The sequence below is a fragment of the Lithobates pipiens genome, unplaced genomic scaffold (assembly GCF_037356315.1).
Source record: "Lithobates pipiens isolate NorthernLeopardFrog02 unplaced genomic scaffold, aLitPip1_a1.2 Scaffold_18, whole genome shotgun sequence".
Classification (NCBI taxonomy): Eukaryota; Metazoa; Chordata; class Amphibia; order Anura; family Ranidae; genus Lithobates; species Lithobates pipiens.
In genome coordinates this window covers 241117709-241133160 of record NW_027507758.1, presented here as the reverse complement: position 1 = coordinate 241133160, position 15452 = coordinate 241117709, and the positions used below count along the sequence as shown (strand labels likewise).

General features: G+C 40.7%; 1 protein-coding gene across 2 annotated transcripts in view; it reads left to right on the top strand.

Annotated features, from left to right (window-relative positions):
- The window catches only part of SYTL3 (synaptotagmin like 3), a 120430-nt gene that overhangs the window by 61419 nt on the left and 43559 nt on the right, over positions 1-15452 (top strand). The window contains exons 4-6 of one of the 2 annotated variants that reach the window (XM_077486730.1): positions 3491-3555; positions 5457-5508; positions 10870-10936. In XM_077486730.1, coding sequence (XP_077342856.1) covers positions 3491-3555; positions 5457-5508; positions 10870-10936 — 184 coding nt within the window. The remainder of the gene's footprint in view (positions 1-3490; positions 3556-5456; positions 5509-10869; positions 10937-15452) is intronic. The other variant, XM_077486731.1, reaches the window with a different exon arrangement.

Here is a 15452-nt window from a genome sequence, read left to right as displayed (position 1 = left end):
AAACATTGATTAGAATGGATTGATTAATTTGATTGGTTAAAAGCAGGGCTTTTTTTCTGCCGTTACACGGCAGAATGTTGTCCTGCCACCTCCAGCAGCCTTCTCCTATGCAGCCTGTCACATAACACTGAAGACAGTAGAGGAAGTATACAAGTTTACCTGACAGTTGTTGTAAACCTTCCTCTATCCTAAAACAGAGAAAAATATATTTTTTAGTATATTGCGTATATACGCCTTATAGGTTCGGTAGGTTTGTTCTTAATTTGTATGTAAGTGTACCTGTTCCAACTTACATACAAATGAACTATTAATACTAAGTGTAACTCCAGCCAGATAGAATTGGGAAGGGTTAACACCCCTATAAGGTTTGTTTAGCTGTCTGTGCCCCTGTTCAGAAAATTTCACCTCACTTTTTATTTCTTTATATCTAAAGGTAATCACAGTATACACACATTATCCCTGACCACTCAGGGCAAATACAAAACGAATTTACCTTTTTATAATTTCCTTTATACCTTTATAATTTCTCACCTCACGTTCTGTCCCTGTGACAAGTGGATTTTTAAAATTTTGGGTTATCGTGTGTAGCAGGCATGTTGTAATGCAATTTCTCCTTTTGGCCACAAGATGGAGACATTGAGATGCTGACTTGTCCTGTCAGAAAAAAATTCAGAGACACAGAGCAGCCTGGAAAAAAAGGGGAGTTTCAGGAAGTGAGGAAAGCTATCTGAGGTACCAGCATCAGAGAGGGAAACACTGGGGTGAATGAAAGAGAGAGTGCTGACAGGATACAGAGGAGAGGAGATTGCGTAAAAAAAAAGGGAGATAACGAGGCTCAAAAAGTCCTTTGCTGGGACACAGTGACACTTAACAGTGAGGAAAGGAGGAGCGTGTGAGGGAAGGAACTGAGGTGACAGAGTGAGGAGAGAGACATACGCTGATACCAGGAACTATGTGCCCCAACAAAGGGGGAGAAAGACGCAATTCTCTGGAGACTACCAAGAGAGTTACCGTGAGGAAAGGTGGTAGAGGACAGGCGTAGTGAGGTAACGGGACTGTGTGGTGGAACTCCACCTCAGAGAGAGAGAGAGAGAGCCAGACTGCCAGGAAAGTGTTGCCTGGAGACGGAGGAGTGAGGACGCCTGAGGGGAGCCAGGAGCAGAGACAGCCATGTGGTACACTACTATTTAGTCTAGGGACCCTACTCGGCAGCCCAGCACCACTCAGCTCAGCAGAGATGACCCAGGCCTTTCAGGTATCGAGATACCCATCTGGGTATCGGGTCGGCCACTGCCTGTTCACCTTGCGAGTTTTGATCCCAGTCATCTCGATCGGCCATCAGCAAGAGATCCAGTGCCTTACAACATTGCTAGGAGCATCAGGAGCCTGAACCAGCACCTGGGACTATTGTTGTGTCATTGTACAGAGGACTGGTGATCGGGTGTAAACCCAACATCCTTGACATCATACGGACACTGCATGCAGACACCAATTTCCCTTTTTAGTGTCATGGGATGCTTGTTTGGAGTTGCCATCTCTAGTAGACCAGATGCAGGATGTGCCAAGACTCCTGACCATCTTGGTGGCTGCAGTATCGCAGCATTATCCAGCCGGCGGTTTACAGGCTTCACACCAGTCTCCTGTCTCCAATCCCCTCAAGCTTCTGCACATGCGCAGTCAGCAATCTGTTCCGGGCTTGGCAGAGATAATCCCTGGGTCTCACTGAGCCTCACTCTACATAACAAGAGACCGTTGGGTCCAGTGAGGAGTGTCACATGGTTGACATGTTTGGCCCGCTGTCAATCTTAGCAGGCTTCTTCAGAACCTATAGGGGGTGGGTCAAATACAAGATCATACACTGTCTTTCCAGTATCTCCAAATCTAGAGGGGAATACACTATTGGTTCAAAGTGAGGAACTTTTTGTCTATTCAAGGATAATACATTCAGTGCAGAGATCTCTCATTCACTGATTAGCCACTGAAAGAGATTATACCACCCTCCTAATAAATGCTCACATGTTGTCATTTGATTTTTTCATTTTTTGTTGCTATATACCTCCAATGATCTTCTGAGCTTTTATCATGAGTGATACTTAATTTTGAAAGGTGATTGCTAATTTATTTTGCTAAAATGTGGCGTCTCACTTGAGGATGGGCCCTGCGAGGTTGTTGCAATTTTAAATAACAACATTGTTATTATGGTGTCAGGTGGAGGGGTTTTGTAAATTATAAGTGTTGATATTTTAAAACAAGTCCAATAAATATTACAATTCTACAAAGCTGTATACTGCCCAGGGTCACTTTATACCTACTGTTCTTCAGGATGATTCTCTCCTTTTATTGTATTTTTAGGTATGTTGACCCACGTCTACATATAATGGAATGATGGATTCCTTAAAAACTGTCCTCACCCTTTTAGGGTGTTGAACACATTTTTGAAAGGAATATGTACTCTCCGGAAATAATGAAAATGTTCCAAAAACAAATCATTCTAACATAATGATTATGATAAAACAAAATGATTTACTAAATCTGAAACCGAAACAAAACTATTTTTTCCATCGGGCAGCACCACTTTTGACTATGCATAGCCTTGCTTTTGCCATATTCCTGGGTATAACAGGTGCATATCCTTTTATATTCTTGCCAACTAAATGATTTTGTGCCCTTCTTCTGTTTTCCTTTCTGCAAGATGACCACTGGAACCTTTACGTGCATAGAATTATTGCCTATTGATTATGGTCTGTAACTCCTTTTGGCTAGGAGGCACCATATTCTCTTGTTGCCGGTTCATACCTGAATCACACAGGAACGTGATTGGCAATGCTATGCCATTCCTGTGTAATTCAGCGCAGTGCGATTTTCAGCCCATTCATTTTAACAGCTGAAATCACACTGGATCACACCAAAAATACTGCATGCTCTAATTTTAAAAATACATTTGGGAGGATTTACTAAAACTGGTACACACGGAATCTGGTCCAATTGTGCATAATTATCAATCAGCTTCTAGGTTTTATTGTCAAAGCTTAAATTAACAAGCTAAAGTTAGAAGATGATTGGTTACTATGCTCAGCTGCACCAGATTTTGTATGCACCAGTTTTAGTAAATCTCTATAGTGACAAATGGATCACTTGGTACTACAGTACCAATGCGATCAAGTGTGAGCACATGCACTGCTTTGGGGTATTGTTAGGAATAGACTGAGAACCACAGCAGATCACACACCCAGTGCCTTTTGAACGTGGTGCCCAGAAAGCGGGTTTCCCACATCACGTTCAGGTGCAAAGGAGACTTTATAGAATGCCATTAAAGTCTAGGCATCCCAATCCAAATCCAGTTAGCAACTCTTCACATATGCTGTTAGGATACATATCAGCGTTAATGCATGTCTTACACTTTGGAAAATACTATTTTCTGTATATGTTTAGTTTTTAACAGCTTAAAGTATGTAATTAGAACAATCATATTTTTTCTTATATATTTTAGAGAAGTTAAAATAAAGACTGGTGAATGGTTCTTCGATGAAAGAGAAAAGAAATTTCCATGTGCAGGTAAAGGTTATATGTGTGAGCTATAAAATGACCCTAAAAATAACTTTATTTTATTTTCCTGTCTCTATCACTCTAGCAGTTTGTATCCTGTCATTCTACAGAATACCCTAATGAGTCATAAAGCCCAAAAAAATTGTGTTTAAAATGAAATGATTGTAAACCTTACTGACAGGAAAAGGCAGTAGAGTGTTAACCACACGGTCAATTCTCTATAATAAACAGAGATAGATGTGTCTTATTTTCTTTATTGTACTCCCAATACAGTTAAGCTATAGTGGGTAGTAAATCCTTAAAGCGTATCTCAAACCAAAAGCAAACATTTTAATATGCTGCAGCTTAACAGTCCTTAACCACTACAATACAGGGCACTTTCGCCCCCTTCCTTCCCAGCCCAATTTTCAGCATTCATCGCTCTCGCGCTTTCAGTGACAATTGCGCGGTGATGCTACACTGTACCCAAATGAAATTGTTATGATTTTGTTCGCACAAATAGAGCTTTATTTTGGTGTTATTTATTCACGACTCCGTTTTAAATTTTTTGCGATATAAGCACAAAAAAAGCGGAAATTTGGAAAAAAAGCAATATTTTCTTTTTTCTATTTTAAAAGAAATCCAATAAAATCAAATTTTGTCATAAATTTAAGCCAAAATGTATTCTGCTACATGTTTTTGGTAAAAAAAATTCTGTTAAGTGTATAATAATTGGTTTGTGTGATCATGGACATATGTACGCAAATGATCATGTACATATGTGTGCAGGTGATCACGTACATATGTGTGCAGATAATCATTGGGACATGTGATTTTAGTGGGACCTATGTGGAGGACATGTTTTTATTATTAGGGACATGTGTTTTTATTATTTGGGGACATGTATGTTTTGGGGACATGTGTGTTTTGGGGACATATGTGGGGACTGTGTTTACACTGTGTTGTGTGTTGACACTAGACTGATGATCAGTGAGTAAAAAGCTGTAAAAAACAGCTCATACTCACTGATCATCAGCCGGCTGCAGCGTTCTGCTCTCCTCTCCTCAGCGATGACTTCCGTGTGAGGAGAGGAGAGCCGATTGCCTAGCAACCGGCTGTTTGTTTACATCACATGATGGCCGTGATTGGACACAGCCGTCATGTGATCACAGAGCCCTCCTGCCGATCTGAGATGTGCCGTGTCCGGGTGACACGAGCACATCGGGATCGCGCCGCTGCGCGGGCACGTGCGCGCGCGATCCTGCTACTTCTGAAGGACGTTCCTGAACGTCCTATCAGAAGTAGATGCCTCCCACCCGGCCGTATATATGCATTGGCCGGGTGGGAAGTGGTTAAATGTGGTTGCTAAAATACCTATAAAAAAATGTGGTGGCTGCAATAGATTTTTTTTAGGCTTTTTTCCTTTATTTTCACCTGGTGATCCTGCCAGTAAGTCTGTTATTTTTCATCTTCCTTTACCAGACCAATCTGTCCAACAAAAGTGGCAGTTAGAGAGTTGAGACAAACCAATAGACTCAGGATGTGCGCCTCTCAGCCATTCAGGGGAAGCTTTGTATTCTATGAATGAATACAATGCTTCCTCTGGCTGAAACAGAGATTGTGACGTCATAAGATGGCATCTCTACCTCTACCAATTAGGGGAAGCTTTGTATTCATTCATAAAATACAAAGCTTCCCATGAATGGCTGAGAGGTGCTCAGTCTGACTCTGTTGTGTTGTCTAGTGGGACAGGTAGTTCCTATTCCCACAACCAGAACGCAGAACTGTATAATGTAACTGAAGCTATATACAGTTAATACTGTGTGCCCAGCAGTCGCACCTGTTAATGCAGTAAAGTGCGCTAAACTAATTTAATTGTGAAATATGTATATGTATATTTCATTTTATAAATTTACAATTTTCTTTCAAAGGGAAACATGAATCAGCAAGTGCTAAGCTTTTGAAATCCTACCAAAAATTTAAGTAAGTACCGATAATGACCTTCATTAATTTTGTTGCTCATATCAGCTGAAAATGTTTGAAGAGCAGGTTTGCTTTAATTCTGTATGGTACAGAATTCTTATAATTGTGACTATTTCTATATTATTCAAGGGCCTATAGGATAGAATTAACTGAGACATATACAGTAGCGATCCTTTGTAATAATGTAACTGTTTTTATAGAATGTTTCTTGTCTGGGATATTTTGCTTTTTTATAGCAGCAGAGAAAGAAAGACAAGACAGTTTTCCTGTCTATGTGTTCAATACACTGCCCAGGTTTAATTAGTATACCTGGGTTAAGTCTTTTTTTGATCTTGTACTATTATTGAGCTCAAGAGAAGAGTTGGCACCATGGTAAATCACAGTATTGTTTGGAATTTTATTGTAAAGTAGTGTAAACAGCACAGAAAGTCAAAGTGTTTTAGCTTAAAAAAGCCTTAGTCATTAGACTTTCTGAGCTGTTTACACTACTTGACAATTAAGCTTCAAGCAATACTTTGATACTTTGAGTTTCTGTGGTACCGGCACTTTTCCTGTACTAGATGTGTTGGGTGTTCTTAGCAATCCGCACATGATCACCGGTAATTTCAGCTATGGGGGATACCAGGAGAGGTAGTATATAGTAATAGTACAAAGGTGCAGAGGGGACTGCCCATTTGTACTATTATTGAGAACTCGGACAGTGTGGATGATTTACTAAAACTGGAGAGTGCAAAATCTGGTGCAGCTCTGCATAGAAACCAATCGGTTACATAGTTGCATAGTTGGTACAGTTGAAAAAAGACACCAGTCCTCCAAGTTCAACCTGTGATATGTGAGTGTGCTTGTGTTTATGTCAATAGTACATTGTATATCCCTGTATGTTGTGATTATTAAAGTGTCCATCTAATAGTTTTTTAAAACTAGCGACACTCCCTGCTGATACTTCTGGTTGTGGAAGAGAATTCAACATCCTTACCGATCTGAGAGCAAAGATGCCTCTTCACAGTTTAAGGTTAAGCTGCTTCTCTTCCAATTTCAGTGAATGACCATGTCTTTTTAAATTCCTAATTCACTGAAAAGTCTTTTCCGTAAGCTAGGGTCACCAGTACGGTATTGCTACATCGCTATCATATCCCCTCTCAAGCGTCTCCTCTCCAGAGAGAATAAATTAAATGTTTGTAGTCTTTCCCTCTAGCTGAGATCCTCTAGTCTCTTTATTAGCTTTGTTGCTCTTCTCTGGATTCTCTCCAGTTCCAGCACATCTCTCCTGAGGATTGGTGCCCAAAACTGGACAGCATACTCAAAATGCGGCCAGACCAGAGTGTTATAGAGTGGAAAAAAGATTGTTTTATCTCTGGAGTGAATCCCCTTTTTAATGCATGCCAATATTCTGTTGGCTTTGCTTGCAGCAGTTTGGCATTGCATGCCATTGCTGAGCCTGTCATCTACTATGACCCCAGGTCCTTTTCCATCCTAGATTCCCCCAGGGGTTCTGCCCCTTGCGAGTAACTTGCATTCTTATTTTTATTACTTCACATTTTTCAACAATAAACCTAATTTGCCATGTAGACAGGAAAACCCATTCCAGGTGTCTGAGCCACAGTATCTCCTCCCCCGTCGCGTACGGGTGCCGGCTCAGTATGAAAATAACATATGAAAGAAGAATTATTCTGTATGGCCGCAATCCAACGAAAATATCTTTATTAATGACAGTCCATACAGAAAAAGGATAAAACAGATCACTAACATGTTTCACACCGTAACTACTGGTGCGTACTAGCAAAAATGTCACCCTCTTGATGTGCAAAGCTGGTAGAGACATATCCAAAAAACATTTACGTTTTTGGTTGTTCATAGGATATGAATACTTTTTCTCAAGGCACTATACGGTCAATAGAAACAAATCTTACTAACTACAAGAGGCACCCTGACTGTGTAGTATACTTAATGCACAAAGGCATGTCTTAACTTTAAACCCACAGCCAGTCTTAAAGTGATACTAAAGTCTCCTTTATTTTAGTTAAAAATAACAAACAAGTTATACTTACCTGCTCTGTGTAGTGTTTTTGCACAGAGCTGCCCATATCCTCCTCTTTTTGAGTCCCTCTTCGGTGCTCCTTGTCCCTCCCTCCTGCTGAGTGCCCCTACAGCAAACAGCTTATTATGGAGGCACCCGACCCCCCTTTCTCTCCTCACTGGCTGACTGACATTGATTGACAGCAGCGGGAGCCAATGGTGCCAAACTGTTGTCCCAGCCAATGAGGAGGGGAGTCCCAGGCAGCTGAGACACTCCTGCAACATTGCTCGATCTAGATGGACCTCAGGTAAGTATTAGAGGGGCTGAGGGGGACTGCTGCACACAGAAGGTTTTTTATCTTAACCACTTCAGCTCCGGAAGGTTTACCCCCCTTCATGACCAGGCCATTTTCTGCAATACAGCACTGCGTTATTTTAACTGCGACGTTTTACACAAATAAAATCAATGTTCTTGTTTTACCCACAAAAAGAGCATTCTTTTGGTGGCATTTAATTACCTCTGTGGTTTTTATTTTTTGTGCTATAAACAAGAAAAAAACTATTTTTTACTTGCTGCTATAAAACACATCCAATAAAAAAATGTAATCTAAATTAATGTAATTAATGATATTCTTCATCAATTTAGGCCAGTATGTATTCTGCTACATATTTTTGGTAAAAACAATCCCAATAAGAAATTATTGATTGGTTTGCACAAAAGTTATAGCGTCTACAAATGATGGGACATTTTTATGGAATTTTTATTTATTTATTTTTTACCAGTAATGGCGGTGATCAATGGCTTATAGTGGGACTGTGACATTGCGGTGGAAAAATTGAACACTAATGCTGCGCACACACGATCAGACTATCCGGTGGACAATTCGCCGGACTTTCCAGCGGAGGTCCGCCGGACTTCCGAACGAGCGGACTTGCCCACACACGAACTGACTTTTCCGGCGGAGGTCCGCTGGAGTTTCCAAATGAACGGACTTGCCCACACATAGAATAAATTTTGAATGTGACTTCGGGTACGACGAGACTAGCAACGGAAGTCAATGTCGCCACCTCCATCAGCGAGATTGACACCTTGCTAGCTCCGTCGCCTGGTATGGGTTTTAAGGGGAATGCCTACGCTGAAAAAAACGGCATGGGGGTCCCCCCAAAGTCCATACCAGACCCTTATCTGAGCACGCAGCCTGGCCGGTCAGGAAAGGAGGTGGGGACAAGCGAGCACCCCCCCTCCTGAACCACACCAGGCCACGTGCCCTCAACATGGGGGGGTGGGTGCTTTGGGGAAGGGGGGCTCTCGGGCCCCCCACCCCAAAGCACATTGTCCCCATGTTGATGAGGACAAGGGCCTCTTCCCGACAACCCTGGCCGTTGTTTGTTGGGGTCTGCGGGCAGGGGGCTTATCGGAATCCGGGAGCCCCCTTTAATAAGGGGGCCCCCAGATCCCAGTCCCCCACCCTATGTGAATGGGTATGGGGTACATCATACCCCTACCCATTCACCTTGGGGAAAAAAGTGTAAATATAAAAGCACACAACACAGGTTTTTAAAGTAGTTTATTAGGCAACTCCGGGGGTCTGATTCCGACTTTGGTGGTCTTCTCGCCAGGCTCCTCTGATATCTTTTGCTAGCGGAGGAACCCGGCTTTCTCATTTGTCGTCGTCGCTGTCCGGGGGTCTTCTTCCAACTTCGGGGGTCTTCTGACTTCTCCTTCAGTGTTTCCCAATCCCACTCCTCAAGTACCCCCAACAAGCCACGTTTTGCAAATTTCTCTTGGATAAAATAGCAGTCACAAAAATCCACTGAGATTCATTTAAAGCACCCATGCAAATGCCCCATGACTTGTTGGGGGCATTTGAGGATTGAGGTTGGAAACTACTGATCTACATATACTGTATGTCTTTGTTACCGTAGTCTCTTGTCATTTTCGTTCCACTGAGCAGTATGTACCTACGTTATGTAGATAAAGGTCTTGCCTCACAAAACCATGTTTATTGTTAGTATTGTATCCTAAAATAGGAAAGAAGGGGAGCAGGGGATTTTTATACGGTACAATTTATAAAGAAACAGAGATTTCTTATAAAAGAATTCATAGCTTTAATATTTAGAAATGTATTAAAAATATTTTGTAAGGACAAAAATAGCAAATACACTCATTATACAAAAAAATACATGACATAGAGTATAGGGGATCCTAAAAGTGTTAGTTGCTGAGACTGATCGTATTTCCTCCCGACATGTTTCGCGTTTGTGCTTCTTCAGGGGAGTATGCAACCAGATATATATATTCCCAGCATCGCAACACACAAGCCAATAGATGGTGGAATAGGTGGCAAGAATTGTGGGACAGGATCAAGTGCTAAAAACACCCCAGCCCAATGAAGGGCATAGATGGAGGTAGACGCTGCAGGTTCAATACAGACATTGCCGCTACGCTGACTCTTCCTGTTTGGTTCAGCAAGCTTAGAGTGGCAGCTTAGCGCTGCACTCTGTAGCTTACAAAACACTACAATGAATCGATTGATTTTTTCATTGTGATCTGTTGCACTTGTACTGCATCAATATTATTACATGGAACTAATCCTTTCATCTCTGACTATTACTGCAGCGCTTGTCTACCTCCATCTATGCCCTTCATTGGGCTGGGGTGTTTTTAGCACTTGATCCTGTCCCACAATTCTTGCCACCTATTCCACCATCTATTGGCTTGTGTGTTGCGATGCTGGGAATATATATATCTGGTTGCATACTCCCCTGAAGAAGCACAAACGCGAAACATGTCGGGAGGAAATACGATCAGTCTCAGCAACTAACACTTTTAGGATCCCCTATACTCTATGTCATGTATTTTTTTGTATAATGAGTGTATTTGCTATTTTTGTCCTTACAAAATATTTTTAATACATTTCTAAATATTAAAGCTATGAATTCTTTTATAAGAAATCTCTGTTTCTTTATAAATTGTACCGTATAAAAATCCCCTGCTCCCCTTCTTTCCTATTTTAGGATACAATATTTGCAGAATTATTAGGGGATGAGGTACCTATAATAGTAATGTGTTTCTGGGATAGTGTGGACCAATTTATTTCTAATGTTTATTGTTAGGTTTTTTTTTTTGTATCTATTTTGGCTTTTAGTCCAGTTTATATCTGTATGTGTAACATACTATAGCAAAACTTGCCTTTGACCTTGAAGTTTGTCACTGTGCTTATTAGTAATGATGATGAATACATGTTCAGTCATAGTTATATTTAGTAATTTTTTTTAAATTACTTTATAAAAGTATCAGAATATGCAAGGACACATGATTTACTAATTCTACTTCTATCCTAGTAAGATTTCTGTTGTACCCCCAACACCTCCTCCATTCTCTGAAGCACCTTCTGTAAGTAACACTGAGGTAACATAACAATATATATATATTTTTTTTAAATCTTTGTTTTGAATTTCATTACTATTTATGTCTCAGCATCTGCCACTCCTCTCTGCCAATCCCTCCATTGACTGCCACGTGCCTAACAAATTAAATTCAAAATACAACTTACAAAGTCATCCACAACTCTGCCCCCAGCTACATCACTAACACAGTCTCAATATACCAACCAAATCGTTCTCTTCATTCCTCCCAAGACCTCCTGCTCTCTAGTTCCCTTGTTGCCTAGTTCCCATGCTCACCTTCAGGACTTCTCCCGAGCCTTTCCCATCCTTTAAATTCCCTACCCCAAGCTGTTTGACTATCTCCTTTTCTATCCACTTTTAGACAATCCTTGAAAATGTTTCAGAGAAGCCTATCCTGCCTCCACATAACAACCATACTTTTATTTTTATTTTCTCCATCAACTATTACACACAGTTATTACCTTTTTTATCACTTGACCCTCCCTTTTAAATTATAAGCTCTAATGAGCAGGGCCCTCTGATTCCTCATGTATTGAATTATATTGTAACTGTACTGTCTACCCTCATGTTGTAAATTCACACTTGGTTGCCACTACATAAATCCTGTATAACAATAATAATAAATAATTTTAACGTAATAAAAAAAAGCAAAAAAACTTTTAAAACGAAAAGACCTGGTAAAGTGCATGTGCCGCAAAGAAGCTTCTATTAGTTTTAGTAAGAATGCTCCCCCTTTTCTCCCTTTGCTTTAGTTTCACTTACTTGGCTTTTAGGATAATCCTTGGCTTTCTTCCCCTGTTTAACAGGACTGTTAAGGCCAGATTCATTCTTCCACATTGTGGTAAATTGCAGTGGCAATTAATTTTGATTGGCACCCCAACGCACCATGGCATCATACCTGTATTAAAGTGAGCCATAACACATGGTAGTGTGTTGCTGTGCATTGCATTAGAAAAAAAGACTGGTCATGTTTGATTTTAAGCACATTAGGATGCATTGAAAGCCCATTCATTATGGATAGGCTGCCTTAACGCAACATGGTGACATAACACATGTAAGCGCACCAAAAAAGTGTAACTGGACCCTAAGGGTACACTTATTGGATAATCTGCAAACAGAAGGACAAGCTTTAGGCCAAAATTCAGGAGAATCAGAGCCCTATTACCAAGGCAGAAGTGTATTGGAGAAGTGCACAAAGGAGACGTTTTGGAGAAGATATTAATAGGTGATACGAATCTTTTCATAGGCAGGACTTTACATCATAAGACTTTAAAATTGCTAGTCTTCTAAGGTAGAACATTGAAATCGGTGTTAAATTGTTGAAGAAGGTATCTTTAAATCTTTCCTCTTAACCTCCCTGGCGGTATGAATGTGTCAGATTTTTGATGCTGAAAGAGGTACATTGTTTCACATGGAAATTTGGCGTTTTATATTGTAGGCTTGTAATTCTTAGGAATAACACTTAAATCTGTCAAAACAAGAGTCTAGTAGACATTCCGGGTAGGATAAAGTTTGAAACATGAAATCATAAATTATAATATAATAAATAACTATACATAGTTATAACAAATAATAATATAATATTAATAAAATGTATTAAATAATGTAATCAAATCAAAAACACAGAAATTTGCTCAGTTGCAGAATTGTTGCTGTCATTACTTTCAGTGTTTTATGAAGAATTTCCCCACAATTCACTATCGCTCAATTCTGCAAGTGATTCTAATTCACTGTCACTGTTTTCTAGCTGGTCTAAAACCACGTTTGACGTAAAGGGACACTTTTTGGTTGCTATGGACAATAGAGTTGCCACCTGTCTGGGATTCAACCGACATTCCGGGTTTTGAATCATGTGTCCGGGTTTCATTCCCCCTGAAACCCAGACACAATATTCAGACCAGACTGTAGTTGAGGGATGGGCAGTTTTGGGGTACTCATTACTCTTTAGGGAATGATGGGAAAACTGCTTTTCTTCAAATTTTAGTGAATGGCCGTGTGTCTTTTCAATTTCCCTTTCGCTGAAAAGTTTTATCCCTATTGTGGGGTCACCACTCTGAATCTGAACATTGAAATCATATCCCCTTTTAAGTGTCTCTTCTCCAGAGAGAATACGTTCAGTGCTCGTAACCTTTCCTCATAACTAATGTCCTCCAGTCCCTTTATTAGCTTTATTGCCCTTCTCTGGATTCTCTCCAGTTTCAGCACTTATTTTTCATGCGTTAACACACGTTGCATTAACCCCCCTAGCGGTAATCCCGAGTCTGGCTCGGGTTAGGAATACTGATAGGAGCGGTAACCCCGGGCCAGACTCAGGATCGCTTCGCTGGATGCAGGGGAGGACACAGTGAGACTTACTTACCTTGTCCCCTGGATCCAGCGATGTCCTCCGCGCTGTGTGATCGAGCTGTCCTCCGCTCGATTCACAGTGCCGAATGCCGCCGAGCTCCGTTCCCTGCGGCGTTATGGCGCACGGGAGCGGAGAACGGCGGCAAATTTAAAAAAGTAAAAGTACACAAAACATAGACAGCACTGTAATCTTACAGATTACAGTGCTGTATTACAAAATTACACACCCCCTTTGTCCCTAGTGGTTTGTGCAGTGCCCTGCATGCACTTTTATATTATAAATACTGGTTTTTCTGCCTGAAATTTGGAGATTGTCCATAGCAACCAAAAAGTGTCCCCTTTTCAGTGTTTTAGGATTTGATTACATTATTGAATATTTTTTATTATTCTTTATTATATTATAAACTTTATCATACCCGGGATGTCTGCTAGACTCTGGTTTGAACATATTTAAGAGAGTTATTCCTAAGAATTACAGGACTACAATATAAGACGCCAAATTTCCATGCAAAATAATCGTACCGCTTTCAGAACCTAAATCCAGACTGAATCATACCGCCAGTGAGGTTAAAGAGGAAGTAAACCCTGGTGGGTTTTTCTTCTTCTTTATTTCCCTGCAAAGGTAAAGCATAATGGGCTACTGTACATCGCATAGTAGCCCATTATGTGTCACTTACCTGAAACCGAAGACTGCAATGTCACTGCTGTCCCCACTGGCAGCGAGCGTCCATCTTCACCCCTCTTCCTTCTTGGGCCACGAACTCTGGCTCTGTGACTGGCCAGAGTCGCGTGACGTCACTCCCGCGCATGTGCGGGAGCCACCAGACACTGCAGGACCCCTATTAGAAACAGCTCTATCTGCCCTCTCTAAAGTGTGCATGCACCATAGACATCGGTGCGTGGCTTTTTTGTAAATACCTCCTAAACCATGGAGGTTTAGGAGATATTTCAAGTACCTACAGGCAAGCCATAATATAGGCTTATCTGTAGGTAAAAGGGGTTGTACAGGGTGAAAAAACACTTTAAGACCACCTATTCAAATGAATGATTTGCACTAGAATTCACCAAAATCAGACATGCATTATTTTTTCAAGTACAGCACAGTACAACACATGGTGGTGCATTACTGTGCATTGTGGTACCTCAACATGTGTATAGTAGGTCCATTGGTTTGGTGCACTGGGTGCCAGAGTTTTTAAATATTTTTGTTAAATGGAAAAAAAAAGTTAAGAATACAATAGAGCAGACAAAATAATCAGGGGGGCCTGCAAGTAGGATCTAAAATAACATTTGACAATGAATGACACCACAACATGGTATTGTACATAGTGCATTGGATTAAGGGTCTGATTGAACCCTGAGGGTTTTTGCACCTATATGTTTTATGAGATGGCAGTAATAAATAAATGCACAGTAATGGCTGTAATTTGAAGGCATGTGAGAGCACCGATAATTGAGTCTGTAGTAGCGAAATAATGACAATGCCTAACACCTTGTGTTCCTACTAGTGGTTTGGTGTACTATGTTCCCAATATTCTTTTCCGAGGTTAGATGCACTAGTAGAGGTAGAGTTGTTCAGGGACACTAATATATATGTATGATTGTATGTACAGCACACAACATTATGTGGTACAGATGGCCTTTCTGTAATGAAAGTGTGTTTCAGGAGACTTGACATTTTTACTCTGCCCCATTGTGAAGGGCCCTTCTTGTGAAATTCTGGCCCCTGGCTTTAATAATTCACTAGTCCCCATCTGCATACATGTTTCATGTTATTGAATTCATTCATAATAGATAAAGACTGCTAGGTTACTCCATAAATTTTGCAGCCAGTCAATAAAATGCAGACTGCGGTGTGAAGACAGCGGTACTTTGCAGAGTTCTCCCAAATTAACTCAGTAGAGAGAACTTCATGACTGGAGAAAAGACAGTCATATGACCTTGAAAGGCCATGTGACCATGCATTCCCCCTTCAATTCACAAGAAAGCAGAACACCTCCCTGTACTTTTTTTAAAGAAATGTTATGACCAAACCAGTGCTTTTTAAATAAACAACTTACAAAACTAAAGCAAGAGGGTCAGAGTGATAGCCAAGCAACTAATCCTATTGGAAGGAGAGGTCTGCAGTGGTAGCCTCACTGTTTCTTCCATGACAAGTTTTCTTTAGCAAC